The 18,916-nt window shown below is 36.2% G+C and overlaps 2 protein-coding genes across 3 annotated transcripts in view; one reads left to right on the top strand and one right to left on the bottom strand.

Annotated features, from left to right (window-relative positions):
* LOC144563204 (uncharacterized) overlaps positions 1-9,110 on the bottom strand; it is a 93,997-nt gene extending 84,887 nt beyond the window's left edge. Inside the window, exon 1 of the mRNA XM_078312631.1 lies at positions 9,106-9,110. The gene's annotated coding sequence lies outside the window, so the exon portion shown is untranslated. The remainder of the gene's footprint in view (positions 1-9,105) is intronic.
* SCL30 (SC35-like splicing factor 30) lies at positions 2,402-5,382 on the top strand. 2 transcript variants are annotated; one of them, XM_078312701.1, is made up of 8 exons: positions 2,440-2,653; positions 2,684-2,750; positions 2,942-3,019; positions 4,009-4,173; positions 4,512-4,552; positions 4,689-4,755; positions 4,870-4,968; positions 5,109-5,382. In XM_078312701.1, the coding sequence occupies exons 1-8, from the start codon at positions 2,557-2,559 to the stop codon at positions 5,167-5,169; spliced, it is 675 nt and encodes a 224-aa protein (XP_078168827.1). In that variant the 5' UTR covers positions 2,440-2,556; the 3' UTR covers positions 5,170-5,382. The 2 variants fall into 2 exon arrangements, with proteins under 2 accessions (XP_078168826.1, XP_078168827.1); XM_078312700.1 differs by having other exon boundaries at positions 2,402-2,750.
* Positions 9,111-18,916: the final 9,806 nt, after the last annotated feature.

Below are 18,916 nucleotides of genomic sequence, written 5' to 3'. Positions count from 1 at the left end.
CGTAACTCGCTCGTTAAAAGCTCGCTCATTTACAACTCGCTCATTTATCCGCTCATTTAAACTCGCTCATTAACAACTCGCTCATTTACTTAATGAGCGAGCATGAGCATACCCTAACTCGCTCATGCTCGCTCATTAATCACCCCTACATGCAAGAGAATACGTGACTGTAAAAACTGTGTGCAACAGTGCAAGCACAAGAGAACTCGTGACTTTAATGACAAGGAATGTCAGGACCGGCCAAATTAACTTTAAATGTAGGATCAGTATCAGGCCGGAGATTTCGGAGTTCGGGGCGAGAGAAAAATTTGTGCTCTTAATATAAATAATTTTTTTTATTGATATATTAATAGATCATACAAAATATAAGGGACATAAAGCCAATACCCTTCAAAATAAAACACATACAACGAGTCAATGATTAACATACCCATATCATGCTTCTTGCTACTTGTTTTTTGCTCCTTACTCCTTGCTTATTGATAAACTAATTCTAAAACCTTCCTTGTATTTTGTACCTACACAAAAAGCACGTATAAACCACATCTTATCTGAAATGACCCCTCCTTGTATTTTTAGAAGCAAAATCATCAATTATATGTTCAACATCAATAGTTTTCAACATATTTTTTTCAACACTTAATATTGTTAATCCATTCAACCCATCTTGAGTCATAGTTGTTCGTAAATAAGATTTTATCAACTTTAATTTTGAAAAACTCCTTTCTGCAGATGCCACGGTAATAGGTACAGTTAGTAAAACTCTATAAGCAACCAAAACATCATTTTCTATTTCTTTTTTCGCTACCTAATGCATATTTTCTAGAAAATATTATTTTAAATTAAAAGATAAAACAAAGTAATAGAACAATAAAACCTAGGCAATGAGATAGAGCAGTCCAATATAGAGGCCGCGCCGTTGCCGCTCTCGTTGACAATTTTCTAGGTTTCTGGAATCACGTTGACAATTTTCTAGGTTTCTGGAATCACGTTGGATGTCTCATCGTTGATTGTTGAACAATAGTGTTGATTGTTTCTTGGTATAACCTCAATTAATTTCTTGGCATATATGCTTTCGTATAATTTAGTGAGCAATATTGTTGAAGAATATATTGAAAGTTTCAAAATAAAGAAACTTTGACCAACAGTGAAATGAAAAAACAAAAAAAAGGAATGATTAAATCACGGATATCAATCAGATTTTAATACAACCATTCACGGATATCAATCATAGATTTTTTAATAGCAACGTATCACAGATATAATTGATCTTCTGTTTTGCAATTTTAATACATACAAATTTTTTATTTATTTTCGGGGCCCTTTTGGAGTTTGAGGCCCAAGGCCATTGCCCTGGCTGCCCTGGATCAGGGCCGGCACTGATCAGTATAACTTTTAACAATTTTATACAAAACAGTCATCTTATAGAAATGAAATTGAGATATAGGAAATTTACTTTATTGGATAGAGTGTTTATTTCCTTGGAATGGGAAGAACAATTTCCACATAGTATAAGCTAGCTAGGACCTAGTGCAAGTAGTTTTGGATGGAATGACATGTACAAATTCATAAGTTGCGAGAAAGACGTATATGATTATTGGGTTAAGGTAAAGAATTTGATCGAACTTGATTTAAATAAAGCACTCTCTCTCCCCATGACCTTTCGCCTAAAAAAGCAAGTCTATGGTTGAGCGATACTGCGCACTATCATTTAGCTATTGCGGAAATAAATCTGCTGTGATTCTAAAGGGATCGCAGGACCCTGTGATTCTAAATTCAGCCTTTCACTTTTTGGAATGCACAAATCTCAACAACACTTATTTTTTATGCACGAATCTCCAGACAGATAAATGGATAGATTTGAAATAACAGGTCCTGCGATGCCTTTAAAATCACAGCAGATTTATTTTCAGCTATTGCCATCTTTTTCGAACTTTCTTTGGTAATTCCTTGTGGTGGAATGTGTACAGGGCCTTCCCTTGAGAAAGAAGGTTCCCGGTCGGACTAGTTCCTCAGGGAGCGCAACTAATGCAGTTAGAAGTGTGTAAATATACAATAAAAAAACAAAAGTGTGTAAATAGAAGTTTCTAGAAGGTACGTTTGAGGTTGGTTACATATATACATAACTCGTATATGATAATTCAAAATAAAGATACATCGGTGGTTAATAAAAATCGGTTAGTTAAAAAGTAACGAACTAAATACAATATTAACAGTTCTGTTTTTCACCAGAAATATTATCATTTATCATATCGTGGGCTGAGCTGTAGTTTTTTATTTTTATTTCTACCAAAAATATTAACAATTATCATAACGTGGGTTGAGATATATGCACCCAACAGCCCAAAAGAGCGGCCCAATTTCTCTAAACAGCCCAAACGGTTGACATGTACTTCTCCAGTTGACCTAATTTGCAAACCGCTGTCATCCACACTCGCTTTATTCCTCTTCCACTTTTTTCTTTTCCGCTTCTTTCTCTTCCGATCACCCCCAATTTGCCCTTTCCGTTGCGCACGGAGCAAAACCTGCGCAGGGAAGTAAGTTGGGGGGGAGTAAATGAGGAGGTATAGTCCGGAGGGAGGATACAGGAGCCCGCCGCGCAGGGGTTACCGCAGTCCACCGAGAAGAAGTCATGCTTACGGTGGCGGTGGCGGTGGAGGTGGAGGTGGCGGTGGAGGTGGAGGTGGTGGGTCCCGCAGGGAACACACCACCTGCAGTCTCCTCGTTCGCAACATCCCCATGAGTACCCGGTCTCTTCCTCTCTTTCCCTTTTGGGCTTTCCTTTTTAAAAAAAAAAATCTCTAATTTGCCCCCTTTTTTCTGTCAGTAGATCATAGATTGTATATGTACAGAAAGGAAGACAATTGTCTTTCATGATAGCAACCAAATACTAATTGCTATTTTACAGCACAATTTTAATATGTATATTTTTATTATGCAGAGCTGAAGACTTGAGAGTGCCTTTTGAAAGATTTGGCCCAGTGAGGGATGTTTATTTGCCCAAGGACTATTACACTGGGTTAGCATTACCATTTTTTTTAATTTACTTCTTCTTCATATAAGTGAAACAATTGTATATGTGTAAATATTATTCGTTTAGCTGGGTACCGGAAGTATTTTTCCCCCCTTGTATTTAAAATCGTGCTTATTTTCAGATGAGTTGTCTATTGAAAAGATTCCCGTGGGATGTGTAATAATTGATTTCAAGAGAAGTACAAGCCTTTATTCAAGCAAGTATAAGACTTGGATTTGTACCTTCTCAAGACAAGCTGCTTGTTTTTATCAAGAATACATACACTGATTTTAGGATGTTGATTTGCGTGACAAGATTGATTCTGGTAACAAGTTTAGAAGATACAAGTATATAATACGTGTGAGAATAGGGGAGATAATTTAGAAGATAAAATTCGGCATACGCGAACTCAATGTCAATGAGAAGCTAACTTGAAGGGGACAAGATTTTTTTTTGAAGCGCTTTATGATTTTTCAAATGGTTTGAAGAATCCGAAGCTATTGTTTTTTTTTGGAAGAGTAATTGTAGAAGAAAGGTTGCTTAGTAAGTAACTCTCTCTTCAACCAACAATTCACAAAGCTGTCCACTTACTGTGATCGGTTAGTTTGAGTCGGTAAGAAGTTATTATAGTATTCAGAGTAAACTGCAAACATTCTCTACTGTACAATGCATTCCTTAGTTGTTTGTTCCTGAAAGAAAATTCCTACTCTGTTCTTCCTTGTCACTTCTCCTTGGTGAAATAGGGAGTTAGTTTGGGCATCTTTTGGAAAATATTTTGTTAAGAATGTAAAAATCCAAATGACAGCCTTCTCTAGCAGCTTAAGCTAGTTGTTAGTGTAGTGGTCATTGAATATTTATATTCTTAAAAATATATGGTCTAGGATGGAATTAAAAAAAGTTTCTTGTTTTGAAGGGATTCACATAAAAAATATAGTATTTGAATCGTCCTTTTCTTTTGCCTTCTGCTAATTTTAATTTTTGTTTCATGAGAACAGAGAGCCCCGTGGGTTTGCATTTGTAGAGTTCCTAGAGGCTTATGATGCGTCTGAAGCACAGTATCACATGAATCGTCAGATCTTCGGTGGCCGTGAAATCACTGTTGTTCTTGCTGCCGAGTCGAGGAAACGTCCTGATGACATGAGAAGACGTACAAGAGTCAGGTGCGTTTGTTTTTCTTTTTTAATTTGAGAATCTTTTTCCTTTTAATTTGAGAATCTGTGTAGTAAGAAAAGCATTTCACACTAGGTGAAACATTGATTGTTAGATGGTATGGTACCATATCTATAATTTTGGTAAAGGAAATGGATTTCTACATATCAGATTGAGAGTTTGTTAACTTTGATGTTCCTACATATGGTAAAACATTATTTATCATCAACTTGACCTTTGTTGAACAATGGAATGCATTCTGTTGTGAGTTTGGTGGTGGTTATTTTATGTCAATATCATTGCTTTATCATGCATGAAAGTTGAATCAAGTTTTGATTTTATGTTTCAGTCGGGGCAGTTCTGGATATGAAAGCCGGGGAACACACTATGGTAATTCTTGTTTTTCTCTCTTCTGGACCTGTTTAAAATCATGATCACAAGTTTTCAAGGAGATTATGTTAGGGTGTATATGCAAATTCGTTGTTTTAAGTTTTGTTAATTATACAAAATGTCATTATACATGCAGCTCGGCGGTCGCGTTCCCGGTCATACTCACGTTCCGCTTCTCCTCGTTATCGGGATCGTCGCTCTAGGTATCCTTTCTATCTAGTTTCATTTTCTAATTGTGCCTTTAATTGTTTGGTGTATGGCCTTGCATTTTGTGCTTTATTATATATAAAAGTTTAACTCCTATGGTTGGGTTGCAGGTCTTATTCTCCTGCTCCAAGGCGTAGAGAGAACTACTCTGTTTCACCACGCTATTCCAGGTCGCCACGTGATAAGCCTGACAAAAGGAGGGTCGAAAGGTCAGAATTTGCCCTCAACTTTTGTAATCAATTTTTCGTCCCATTTTGAACATGTTTTTAGGCATGAATTTTCTCCCTCCCTAAAATATTTCTATATTTAGAATATTGTGTGTTGACCAGTTGCTGTGTTATGCTGACAGGTCGCCTCCACGAGGGTCCCGTTCAAGGTCGCCTGACTTGTCACCTGCTCGCAGCAGGTGATTTGGAAGTTGTAGTTTTAATTATGCATCTTTAAGTGTACCTTTTGCTTGAATTATAAACTCTTAATCTGTACTAGGATATTTGTTTTGAGCTGCAAACAGTAGCCATTGTAGTGCTACCTGGTTTGTGTTATGTTTCTGAAGTCTTAGACAAAATTATGATTAAATGATGATGGGTATGTGATTCCATATAAACTAGGAATTGAATTTAATAGCTAGGAGCTAATATAGAACATAATTGGGCATGTGATGCTTCTAGACCCTGCCTTTGGTCTGGTGGTGAAGGGCAACACCTTCTGTGTGGATGGTCATGTCGTGGGTTTGAAACTCAGATGGATTGTGTATGGATAGTAAATTAAAGTTAATAAGTTAGACACACTACTTTATATATAAAAAAATTGAAATTACTTTATATATAAAAAAATTGAAATTACTATAGAAACAGAAGATCTGAAAGGAACTATCATATAAAAAACTGAAACAGTAATACTCAAGCAATTCTCCACCTAAGCCTCTTGATATTTTTGGTGATATCTTTTGAAAGGTTCAAAATTGGAATTTACTTGGAACTTATATTCCTTTGTTTGATGGCAAGGATCCAATAGATTGGGCCATCACATCAAATGTAAGTTCTTTTTTGATGTTTATGCGGTACCCGAATTTGTGCAATGAATCGAGGGGAGAACAAGTAAAATGGGCTTCAGCTTATACATAGAAAATTTTAGTGGCCTTTTCTAATTGGATTTTTTGGGCCTTTTCTAATTAGATTTTATAATTTTAGTTCCAGTTGTTTGCAACTTTTAATTGGCAAATGCTTTGAAAGGATAAGGCAGTCTCTAAGAGTAGAACTAGGGTGCTCTTAAGCTCACCAAAGTTTTGGTGAGCTTAACTTTAAAACTCATTAAATCGATTTCAAATAACGAATCCGAACCGTTGAAACACGCTTACCTTACGTGTGATGCATCTACATGTGAAATTTTTAGACATTCGAATTAATTTTGTATAAAGTCAAGCGGTCAAAATTAGAAGGTTAATAAATTAATTTTAGTGCATTCATTTTTTGAACGTTTTTTGACCGCTTGACTTTATACTAAATTAATTCGAATGTTTAAAAATTTCACACGTAGATGCATCACACGTAAGGTAGGCGGGTTTCAACGGTTCGGATTCGTCATTTGAAATCGATTTAATGAGTTTTAGAGTTAAGCTCACCAAAACTTTGGTGAGCTTAAGAGCACCCTAGTTCTACTCAGTCTCTAATACTAGCAATAAATGTAAACAGACTATATGACCGGAGAATGTATACTAGAAATTTACATGAAACTAATAGACAGATTCTACATTTTACGAGGATCCTTTTAAAAATGTGTCAGATTAAACGAAAGGTTTGGATCTCATTTTACGAGCGATACCTCAATGGATCCAAATTCCCCTATTTTATCTGTTAAGAAATTCGGTAGGAGCCATTTGCGAATTTGATGTTAATTGCTCCACAACAATGCACATGTAGGGATGCAACGAATAATTTGAGGTAGCGATCTTGGCGAAAAATCAAACACATATAGAAGGGTCAAGCGGATAGAAGAAGATAACTTTTATTTTCAAAGCCTTAAAAAAAAAAAATTATTTTCATAATATAAGTAATAATACTAATTATTGATCTTTCATACATCATGCGGTGATGTACACCCATACAACATTTATTTTGGACACCAAAACCCTAGGCCTAGTGCATGTTTCTCTTTTCTCCAACATCAATTGTAGAGTTGTAGGAGGATTTTAATGTCCCAAAATAGCAAAACATCACGGCCATATCTTTTATGTATATTTTAAAAAATAAAGTTTAATTTTGAATCTAAGCTATTGATATAGTTCATTTTCATGAGAGATACAAAAGATGAATATATTTAGTTGGTCTATCATAGTTAACTAGATTTATTAATTTTAATGATCATGTAGTACAAAATAAATTCTAAAAATCACAAAATTTTACGTTTGAACGGTTTAAGTTTTGAGTTTCAATTTTAAAGAAATAAAATAGTTAACCTACATACCGACATCTTGGCCATATGAATGATTAACGTATCAAGAAATTGCATCTGCATGATCCTGATCAATTCAACGTAAAGTCGATTGACGCGTGGGTAGCTTGTTTTGTTTGGCAAGATAACTATAACCCCTTGTCTCTCCAGTTGAGAGAAATAGCAAGTGACTTGCTTGGACTAAAGTACAAGTTATGCATATGACCATATAAGTGCTTGTGCAAAGAAAGATTATGGATACTTCATATCATTTACTATGGTTTTCAGTAATTTTGATTATGTCTACGTGATGAGACATAAGTCTGGATTCTTTAAATAGTAAGGAGTTCAATAATGAAGTTGAAAAACCAACTTAACCAAAGTCTTGTAAGTCGATTAAGGTCCTAGAGAACCTAAGTCATGAATTTGATAATTATCTTGAGTATGAATTAGTTCATGACTCATCTCTATGAGAGCTTCAGTGGAAGCTTAATTATGTGGAAGGATGATAATTAAAATTGTGGTGTGTGGTAAGGATAATAATTAAAATTGTCATTGTCTATGTGGAGATTTGTGTTTGATACTGCCGCTTTCACTCTTAACATAGTACCATTGAAGTCGATTGAAACCCCCATATGTTATATGGACTGGAAAAGTTTTAGATGTGTCATTCATTAAATCTAAGATTGAGAACCTTATGATAGTTGTTAAAAGTTAATGACTATGCTTAAATCCAGATCCGACAAATATTTCTTTGTAGGATATCCAAATGAAACAAAATGGTATTGACAATATATGCAAGAATGAATAGTTTGTTGCTCGATTTGTTGTATTCATGGAGAATGTTTTTATCTCCAAAAGTAGTAGGAGTGATATGTGACTTGAAAAAATTCAAGACACTGCACAAGATGTCCAAGTAAGGGACATACCCTCAATTTATGTGATGGATGTCGGAGCTCGTGAGAGTCAAACTAAGCCTTGTCACAAAAGTTGTGAAATCCACCACCAAGTTTGTGGAGGTAGTTCAGAGTTTTGTTCAGGACGATAAAGCTCACAAGAATGAGCAAAACACAAGTTTGTGGAGGTAGTTCAGAGTTTTGTTCTAAGTGAAGGGCCACTGCTACTTCTTTTAGATCCTAGTCGGCATAGTGTTTGATCGGACTAAAGTTGCACCATGGTATGATCTAAATCGACTAAGAGCCAATCAGATCTGGTCTGTCACCACCTCCACCACATGCACCTATACTACGAAAGTCTGAAACGGTTATCAGTGTAGTCCCTAACAACACTTGGAGGTTTAAAGGAGTTTCGAAAACTCTTTGTACGTTTTTCGGTTAATCCCTCTAAACTAATAAGTCGAACAGTTGTGTACAAGTAAAGTAAATAGATAATAGTTTAGAAAAAAATGACACGCATGATGATAATAGAGTTTAGCATAAAATACCTATGTCTCCGGGGTAGATCAACCTCGTCAGCGGCCTTTTCTTGTTACCCAAATAGAAATGATACAACTAGTGGCATGTGATATCAAATTGTGTGGGTTGCCACGGCTAACTTTGTGTACAGGTTAGGCTTAAAAGCTGCAGCTGGCGAGTCATACGGAGAGAATCGTCGCACATCTTTAAGTGTATTGAGCGAAAATACTCAAGCTAGTGTACTCCTTCGCGCCCTACAAGTAGACCACACTACCTAGGATGAGAAGGCTCTAGAACACTAAACTATCTCCTAGAAGATAAGTTAAGTGGATTTGAGTGTGTTGAGAAGATATTGAAGTTTAAGCTCACTCAACAATGAAAGCTGGCAAGAGTTGCAAATTAATGCGTTTTGAAATGTGAGAGGCGGCTAGCTTAGTAAATATGAAGTGATGATAAATATTTATATAGTGATGGACTTCAGATTTGCTAGATCCACTCCAATGGAAAGAAACTCGTTAGGTTGGATTGTTCGGATATTGAATAGAGGGTTTTTGCAAAATAATTCAAATTCATATTGACCATTCCGTACGTTTATGCTCGTGCAGAACGGTCAACACAATTTGTCTCACACAACTTGTCAGGTGTACTATACGGATAGCATCTGTCTTGAACGGAACCAAATTGGAACTCTCTGACTATTTTATTTTTATTGGTTCCATCCGATTTGATCCGCTCAAGCCATATGCTCCAGAAATCAACAAGTCTCAAATATATATTACTTAACTACTTGATTATTGCACAAATATATAGCTTCAATTGGAGACATTACTAGAGTGCTCCAAACAACTTCAATTGGAGTGTTGTATTAGGGTTGTAAATGCCCTATTATATTGCCATATAGAGACACCATTAAAGTGCTCCAAACATCTTCGATTGGAGCGTTGTATTAGGGTTGTAAACACCATATAATCTTGTAATCTGGAGACACTACAAGAGTGCTCCAAACACCATCAATTGGAGTGTTGTATTAGGGTTGTAAATGCCCTATTTTCTTGCTATTTGGAGATACTATTAGAGTGCTCCAAACACCTTCAGTTAGAGTGTTGTATTAGGATTGTAAATGCACAATCATCTTTCCATATAGAGACATTACAAAAGTGCTCCAATCACTTTTAATTGGAGTGTTGTATTAAGGTTGTAACTGCCCTATTATCTTGCAATCGGGAGACATTACTAAAGTGCTCCAAACACATTCAATTGGAGTGTTGTATTAGGCTTGTAAATGCCATATTATATTGCCATATGAAAACACTACTAGCGTGCTCCATACACCTTCAATTGGAGTATTGTATAAGCATTGTAAATGCCTTATCATCTTCCTATATAGAGACACTACAAGAGTGCTCCAAACACGTTAACTTGCAGTGTTGCATTAGTGTTGTAAATGCCCTATTATCTTTCTATCTGGAGATAATACTAGAGTGCCCCAAACACCTTCAGTTGGAGTGTTGTATTAGGGTTTTAAAAGCCCTATTATCTTGCCATATAGAGACACTACTACAGTTCTCCAAACACCTTCAATTAGAGCGTTGTCTTAGGGTTGTAAATGCCCTATTATATTGCCATCTAAAGACAGTACTAGGGTGCTCCAACCACCTTCAATTGGATTGTTGTATTAGGGTTGTAAATGTCTTATTATGTTGACATATAGAGACACTACTAGGGTGCTCTAAGCACCATCAATTGGAGTGTTGTAATTGCATTGTTATGTTGCCATTTGGAGATACTACTAGAGTGCTCCAAACACCTTCAGTTAGAGTGTTCTATTGGGGTTGTAAATGCACTATTATCTTCTCACAAAGAGACATTACAAGAGTGCTCCGAACACCTTCAATTAGAGTGTTGTATTAAGGTGTTAAATGACCTACTATCTTGCAATCTGGAGACACTACTAGAGTGCCCCAAACACCTTCAATTGAAGTGTTGTATTAGGGTTGTAAATTTTTAATTATCTTACAATCTTGAGACACTACTACAGTATTCCAAACACCTTCAATTGGACTGTTGTATTAGGGTTGTAAATGTCATATTATTTTGCCATTTAGAGACACTACTAGAGTGCTCCAAACTCCTTTAATTGGAGTGTTGTATAAGGGTTGTAAATTGCCTATTATCTTCATATATAGAGACACTACAAGAGTGCTCCAAACACGTTCAATTGGAGTGTTGTATTAGGGTTGTAAATGACCTATTATCTTTCCATCTGGAGACACTACTAGAGTGCTCCAAACACCTTCAATTGGAGTGTTGTACTAGGGTTGTAAATACCCTATTTTCTTGTCACATAGAGCCACTACTATAGTGCTCCAAATACCATCAATTGGAGTGTTGTATTAGAGTTGTAAATAACATATTATCTTAATATCTGGAGACACTACTCGAATGCTTGAAACACTTTCAATTGGAGTGTTGTGTAAGGGGTGCAAATGCCCTATTATCTTGCAATGTGGAGACACTTCTAGAATGCTCCAAATACCATCAATTGGAGTATTGTATTAGGGTTGTAAATGCCCTATTATCTTGCCATATAGAGACACAACTAGAGTGCTCCGAACGCCATCAATTGGAGTGTTGTAATAGGATTGTAAATGCCCTATTATCTTGCTATTTGGAGGCTCTACTAGAGTGTTGTATTAGGGTTATAAATACACTATTATGTTCGCATATAGAGACACTACAAGAGTGTTCCAAACACCTTATACTGGAGTGTTGTATTAGGGTTGTAAATGCCCTATCATCTTGCCATTTGGAGACACTACTAGAGTGCACCAAGCACATTCAATTGGACTGTTGTATTAGGGTTGTAAATGCCATATTATCTTGCCATATAGAAACACTACTAGAGTGCTCCAAACACCATCAATTGGAGTGTTGTATTAGGGATGCAAATACCCTATTATCCTACCACCCGGAGACACTAATAGAGTCTTCCAAACATGTCTAATTAGAGTGTTGTATTAGGGTTGTAAATGCACTATTATCTTTCGATAGAGAGACACTACAAGAGTGCTCCAAACCTTTAATTAGAGTGTTATGTTAGGGTTGTAAATGCCCTATTATCTTGCAATATGGAGACACTACTAGTGTGCTCCGACCACCTTCAATTGGAGTGTTGTATAAGTGTTGTAAATGCCCTATTATCTTGTCATCTGGAGACACTACTAGAGTGCTCCAAACACCTTTAATTGGAGTATTGTATTAGGGTTGTAGATGCCCTATTATCGTGCTATATATAGACACTACCAGAGTGCTCCAAACACCATCAATTGAAGTGTTGTATTAGGGTTGTAAATGCTCTATTATCTTGCCAGCTGGAGACTCTATTAGAGTGCTCCAAACACCTTCAATTGGAGTGTTGTATTAGGGTTATAAATGCACCATTATCTTCCCATATAGAGATAATACAAGAGTGCTCCAAACACCTTCAACTGGAGTGTTGTATAAGGGTTGTAAATGCACTGTTATCTTCCCATATAGAGACACTACATGAGTGCTTCAAACACCTTCAATTGGAGTGTTGTATTAGGCATGTAGATACCCTATTATCTTGCTATATAGAGACACTACTGGAGTGCTCCAAACACTATCAATTGGAGTGTTCTATTAGGGTTGTAAATACCGTATTATCTTGCTATCTAGAGACACTACTAGAGTGCTCGAAACATATTTAATTAGAGTGTTGTATTAGGGTTGTAAATGCACTATTATCATCCCATATAGGGACACTACAAGAGTGCTCCAATCACCTTCAATTGGAGTGTTATATTAGGGTTGTAAATTGATAGGGTGGAAATCAGTGCTAATAATATTTATAACCCTAATGTTTACTCTATTGTCGATTCACAAGCGTATGAATCTATCGTATAGTATAGATTGGGGTGTCGATCCGCAGGGATGGTGTATTAAGAGATCTAAGATGTAAACTAAGTTATAGATTATCAGTTCCTTTAAGTTGGTTGATTGGGTTTTGTTTGGTTAATTGTTGGTTGCTCGGTTGTAATGTTGAATTACAACAGAGTAAGAGTAGTAGGTTATGTGTTTAGAAGATGGGCTTCTAGGGAATCAAACATTCTATCATTCAAACTCGATTAATCTAGGTTGTGGTTGTTATAACAATTGCGCTTGGTCTGTCACCAACCGCATGCTATTGATAATACCTGTCAGTTGTAAAGTTACTCAATAGCATGCGGCTCTGTCACCATCCGTACACGTTTAGGTAAACCGTACAAAGTCTGGTTTTCACTCCAGTCGGAATCGCACACGGTTTGGCCTGAACCATACACGCCATGCAATATGAGAGCTACTAATCCTATTCTAGTGTTAACCGTCCGTTGGTCTAACCAACACCCTAATTGAGTAAGCCATTGTCAGTGTACTTAGTTCAGTTGCATGAAGATTTATGATAAGTCTTAATTACCAATATTTTGCAGTACCAATAATCAAGATTACTCCACTATTAGTCATAGAATGTGACATTCGTCTGCTAACCCATATCCCAATAGGTTCCTTACTATAGTTTGAATATAAGTGGGCACCTCTTCGATCTATTCTACTTGTATCTAAGATACTTATATTCTTCTGATATTGGTTAACCTCCCAATTAAGGGTATGAATGGATTGTGCACTCCATACATGGGTACTTTAAGCACACAATAAACAAGAACATAAGGCATAAAATCTCAGTAAGAATTCAGATTATAGTGCAAAAATAATTATAAATGAACAACTAGATTAAACTAACAAGAATTCAAGATTACATGTCTTCACTCGAGAAAAGGGTTGCTTAGCTGCTTATGACGGGTTCAATAACAAAAGAGACAAAATACATAAATGAGGAGAGCAATAAAGAGAGATGGAGGGAGAACACTTATGCTGCCCCTTATCTCATGCATGTCGTCTTCACGTATCATCTCTTCTTCCTCTTCTAATAGAGACTTTGCTATTCCTTATTGATTTCTCCTTTGCTTAGCCTCCACTAGAGTGAAATCCTAGTTCTAAGTACTCCTTTGCTAATATAGGCCTTGATTGGAAAGTTAGATCTGTAACCGCTGTTCTGGCAGTTTCTACGTGCGGATGCCTGAATAGCATACGATTCGGTTGAGATCCGCATGGGAGGCTATAATTGTTAGTTTGTAATAATCTAGAAGTCAATAATACGATAAATTATCATAAAGCTTTGTTCATGAATTGAATGTTTATATCATTTTGTTGCCTTGAGTATTATTGCATTTATGGATCATTTCGAGTTCATGACTGAAATTGTGAAACTCCATAATATAGATGATATATACTCTTAAAAGCTCACTGACCAAGGTAATTAGCAGGAACACTAATTATCACTATAAGGTTAGTATGTGGATTAAAAGATGGTTAAGTTTTACAAACCACTTGACACGAGATGTCATTTTAATCACATAGATACATGTTCTAGGAACATGGTATTTGACAGACCCCGAATGAGACATTAAATAGAATTGTGTTCGTGTCATTTATGTTTTCATTCAGTGTCACGTTCTACAGTATGAGGTATTTATCGTTCCCACTGAGAAATGTGTATGTGTGATTGCTATCTACCGCTGTCCGTAAAAAGCAGTCATAACGGTAGCATTTCCATATGTATAGCTTAGCTGAGGAAGTGATAGTCTGCCAAGAATACTATTTGTCCCTCGTATCTCTATATGAGCTATAGCATCACTGGGCTCCTTGGTAGAGTTAGATTATCTACATGCGGTATAATTACAAGAGTAATTATATTTGATAATCTACTCAAGATCAATAAAAGATTCAGTAAGCAAGGATGACACACATCTACCTTGAAACTGATCTGATAGCTATGAGACAGAAGAACAGACACAAGTAAATAGTTTACTGGATCGTGATATTGTACAGTACAACATCATCTGTGTAATTGGATGGTCATGATGTGTTGCCAGATACCACTCATGATTATAGAAGTTAAAACAGTTTTAACTCTGTTTACCAACATAACACAGATCCTATTGGGTCACACCATATAGGAGCTACTCGGAGAATCTTACTGATTAATTATTAATTGATTATAATTAATATTAAGATGGTTATAATTAATTATACGTGATATAATTAAATTATAAATGTCATTTAGAATGACAAGCAGAAACAACGGTTAATTTATAAACGTACACGTTACGTTGTATAAAAGTTATCGAACAACAACCGAAAAGAAATATAATTGTATATGACAATTATATATATTTGATTTGGATTTTAATTTGTTAATTATGGATTTGAATTATGGGTTTAAAAGCCCAAAAATAATCAAAGCCTTAATTAAAATTAAAAGCCCAAAGTCAAAGCCCAAAATCAAAGCCTTTTACTATTCATGCCTTAATGGGCCAAGGGCAAAATGGTCATTTCACACCTATGCCACCTTGCATGGCACCTTAGGGTATAGAAGCATGGAACCTTAGGGTGTAGAAGCATGGAGAAGAGTGTGGAAGGGGTATTTTGGTCATTTCACATATTAAAGCATGAGGTGTCAAGGTATTTTGGTAAATAGATTTGTTTTGAGGGGTATTTCGGTCTTTTGCGAACCTCCTCAAAACACTATAAATAGAGGGGTGAGGGTAGAGAGAAAACTTACTAATTCACATGTTAATCTGATTAATTCATTAATCGGAATTTCTCTCTTCCCCGGTTTCGTTTATTACGAGATTCGGAAAAATATATTTTTGCAAACTCTGCGGTATTTCTTGTTTTGCTTTTAAGTGAAACGGAATAACTTGGAGTCTTAAATATATTTAATCTGTCCCTTTTTGGTGAATAGTGTTTCTGCAGAATTCTGCGGTTTACGGTATTTCTGGCAGAAGAAATAAACTGCTCTCCGGTTAGTCCTGGTGGATAACCGATAGAGATATCACACGTGTGATACTCCGAGTCGATTCCTTCCCTGGTGTAGCTCTTCTCGCTCGGTCTGCATTCCAAATGTGATTTGGAAACAAGGTATAAACATGTTATATTAATCTATTTAATTGATAAATAGATTTAAAGCTTTAGAAAATCAATTATGGAGTAGATCTGTAAATAGGATTAAATGGATCTTCCTTATTCATTTAATCTGTAGCTTAAGGTAGATGTAAAAATTTTTGTTTTACTCTTTCCTCACCTTAAGTTAAATCAATGGGTTTGAACCGTCAAAAACCCAACAATAATCGTATGCGTAGCTCTTCTGGGAAGCATGAGGATGAAGGCATCCGTGCGGCTGAGGATGAGATGTCACAATTGCTTGTTTTATAGCTGTTTTTGCTCCAATATTATTGAAAATCTGCAATTATCAAAAATCAAGTGAAATAACATAAAGTAATCTAAATCTCTAAAAAATAAGCAATTGTAACTCGATAAATGATAATAATTTAGGCTAAGTAATAGGAAAACTAATGACTTATTTGACCCCTATCATAAATGCCCTCTTATCTTGCCATATGTAGACACTACTAGAGTGCACCAAACACCTTCAAATGTACTATTATATTAGGGTTGTAAATGCCCTATTATCTTGCCATATAGAGACACTACTACAGTGCTCCAAACACCATCAATTGGAGTGTTGTATTAGGGTTGTAAATGCTCTATTATCCTGCCATCTAGAGATAATAATAGAGTGCACCAAACATTTTCAATTAGAGTGTTGTATTAGGGTTGTAAAGGCACTATTATCTACTCATATGGAAACACTACAAGAGTGCTCCAAACACCTTCAATTCGAGTGTTGTATAAGGGCTGTAAATGCACTATTATCTTGCAATATGGAGACACTACTAGAGCGCTCCAAACACCTTTAATTGGAGTGTTGTATAAGGGTAGTACATGCCCTATTATCGTCCCATATTATTGTCCCATATAGAGAGACACTACGAGAGTGCTCCAAACACCATCAATTAGAGTGTTGTCTTAGAGTTGTAAATGTACCATTATCTTCCCATATGATGACCATACAAGAGTGCTCCAAACACCTTCAATTGGAGTGTTGTATTAGGGTTGTAAACGCCATATTATCATGCAATCTAGAGACACTACTAGAGTGCTCCAAACACCTTCAATTAGAGTGTTGTATAATGGTTGTAAATGCCCTATTATCTTCCCATATAGAGACACTACAAGAGTGCTCGAAACACCTTCAATTAGAGTGTTGTATTAGGGTTGTAAATGCCCTATTATCAAGTTATATGCAGACACTACTAGAGTGCTCCAAATACCATCAATTAGAGTATTGTATTAGAGTTGTAAATGCCATATTATCTTAGAATCTGGAGGCACTACTAGAGTGCTCCAAACACCTTCAATTGGAGTGTTGTATTAGGGTTGTAAACGCACTATTATCATGCAATCTAGAGACAGGACTAAAGTGCTCAAAACTCCTGCAATTGGAGTGTTCTACAAGGGTTGTAAATGCCCTATTATCTTCCCATATAGAGACACTACAAGAGTGCTCCAAACACCTTCAATTGGAGTTTTGTATTAGGGTTGTAAACTATTATCTTGGAATCTGGAGGAACAACTAGAGTGCTCCAAACACCTTCAATTGGAGTGTTGTATTTGAAAGATTTCATGAACAAAATGCATGTAGCATCCAATTCATAAACATAACATATAAAGTGATCAACATAAGATAACTTTTAGAACACATATCTAACAGTATTAGGGTTGTAAATGCCCTATTATCTTCCCATATAGAGACACTACAAGAGTGCTCCAAACACCTTCAATTGGAGTGTTCTATAAGGGATGTAAATGCTCTATTATCTTCCCATATAGAGACACTATAAGAGTTCTCTAAACACGTTCAATTGGAGTGTTACTTTTGTGTTGGAAATGCCGTAATATCTTGCCATATAGAGACACTATTAGAGTGCTCCAAGCACCATCTATTGGTGCGTTGTATTAGGGTGGTAAACGCCCTATTATCAAGCAATCTAGAGACACTACTAGAGTGCTCCGAACACCTTCAATTGGAACGTTATATTAGGGTAGTAAATACCCTATTATCTTGCCATTATAGGGACACTACTAAGTTGCTCATATCTCCTTCAATTGGAGTGTTGTATAAGGGTTGTAAATACCCTATTATCTTCCCATATAGAGACACTAGAAGAGTGCTCCAAACACCTTCAATTGGAGTGTTCTATAAGGGATGTCAATGCCCTATTATCTTCCCATATAGAGACATTATAAGAGTTCTACAAACACGTTCAATTGCAGTGTTACTTTTGCGTTGGAAATGCCCTAATATCTTGCCATATAGAGACACTACTAGAGTGCTGCAAGCACCATCTATTGGTGCGTTGTATTAGGGTTGTAAATACATTATTATCTTCCCATATAGAGACACTACTAAAGTGCTCAAAACTCCTTTTAATTGGTGTGTTGTATAAGGGTTGTAAATGCCCTATTATCTTTCTATATAAGGAATCAACAAGAGTGCCCCAAATATCTTCAATTGGAGTGTTGTATTAAGATTGTAAATGCCCTATTATCTTGCAATCTCGAGACACTACTAGAGTGCTCCAAACACCTTCAATTGGAGTGTTGTATTAGGGTTGTAAACATGCTATTATCATGCAATCTGGAGACACTACTAAAGTGCTCAAAACTTCTGCAATTGGAATGTTCTATAAGGGTTGTAAATGCCCTATTATCTTCCCATATAGAGACACTACAAGAGTGATCCAAACACCTTCAATTGGAGTGTTGTATTAGGGTTGTAAATACCCTATTATCTTGCCATTACAGGGACACTACTAAGGTGCTCATATCTCCTTCAACTGAAGTGTTGTATAAGGGTTGTAAATGCCCTATTATCTTCCCAGAGACACTACAAGAGTGCTCCAAACACCTTCAATTGGAGTGTTGTATTAGGGTTGTAAATGCCCTATTATCTTACAACCTGGAGGCACCACTAGAGTGCTCGAAATACCTTCAATTGGAGTGTTACAGTATTGTAATCTCCCTGTTATCATGCAATCTAGAGACACCACTAGAGTGCTCCAAACACCTTCAATTTGAGTGTTGTATTGGGGTTGTAAACGCCATATTATCATGCAATCTAGAGACACTACTGGAGTGCTCCAAACACCTTCAATTAGAGTGTTCTATAATGGTTGTAAATGCCCTATTATCTTTCCATGTAGAGACACTACAAGACTGCTCCAAACACCTTCAATTGGAATGTTGTATTAGGGTTGTAAATGCCTTATTATCTTGCAATCTGGAGGCA

Source organism: Carex rostrata, chromosome 12 (assembly GCF_964058835.1).
Source record: "Carex rostrata chromosome 12, lpCarRost1.2, whole genome shotgun sequence".
Lineage (NCBI taxonomy): Eukaryota > Viridiplantae > Streptophyta > Magnoliopsida > Poales > Cyperaceae > Carex > Carex rostrata.
This window is presented reverse-complemented; position numbering and strand designations above follow the sequence as displayed.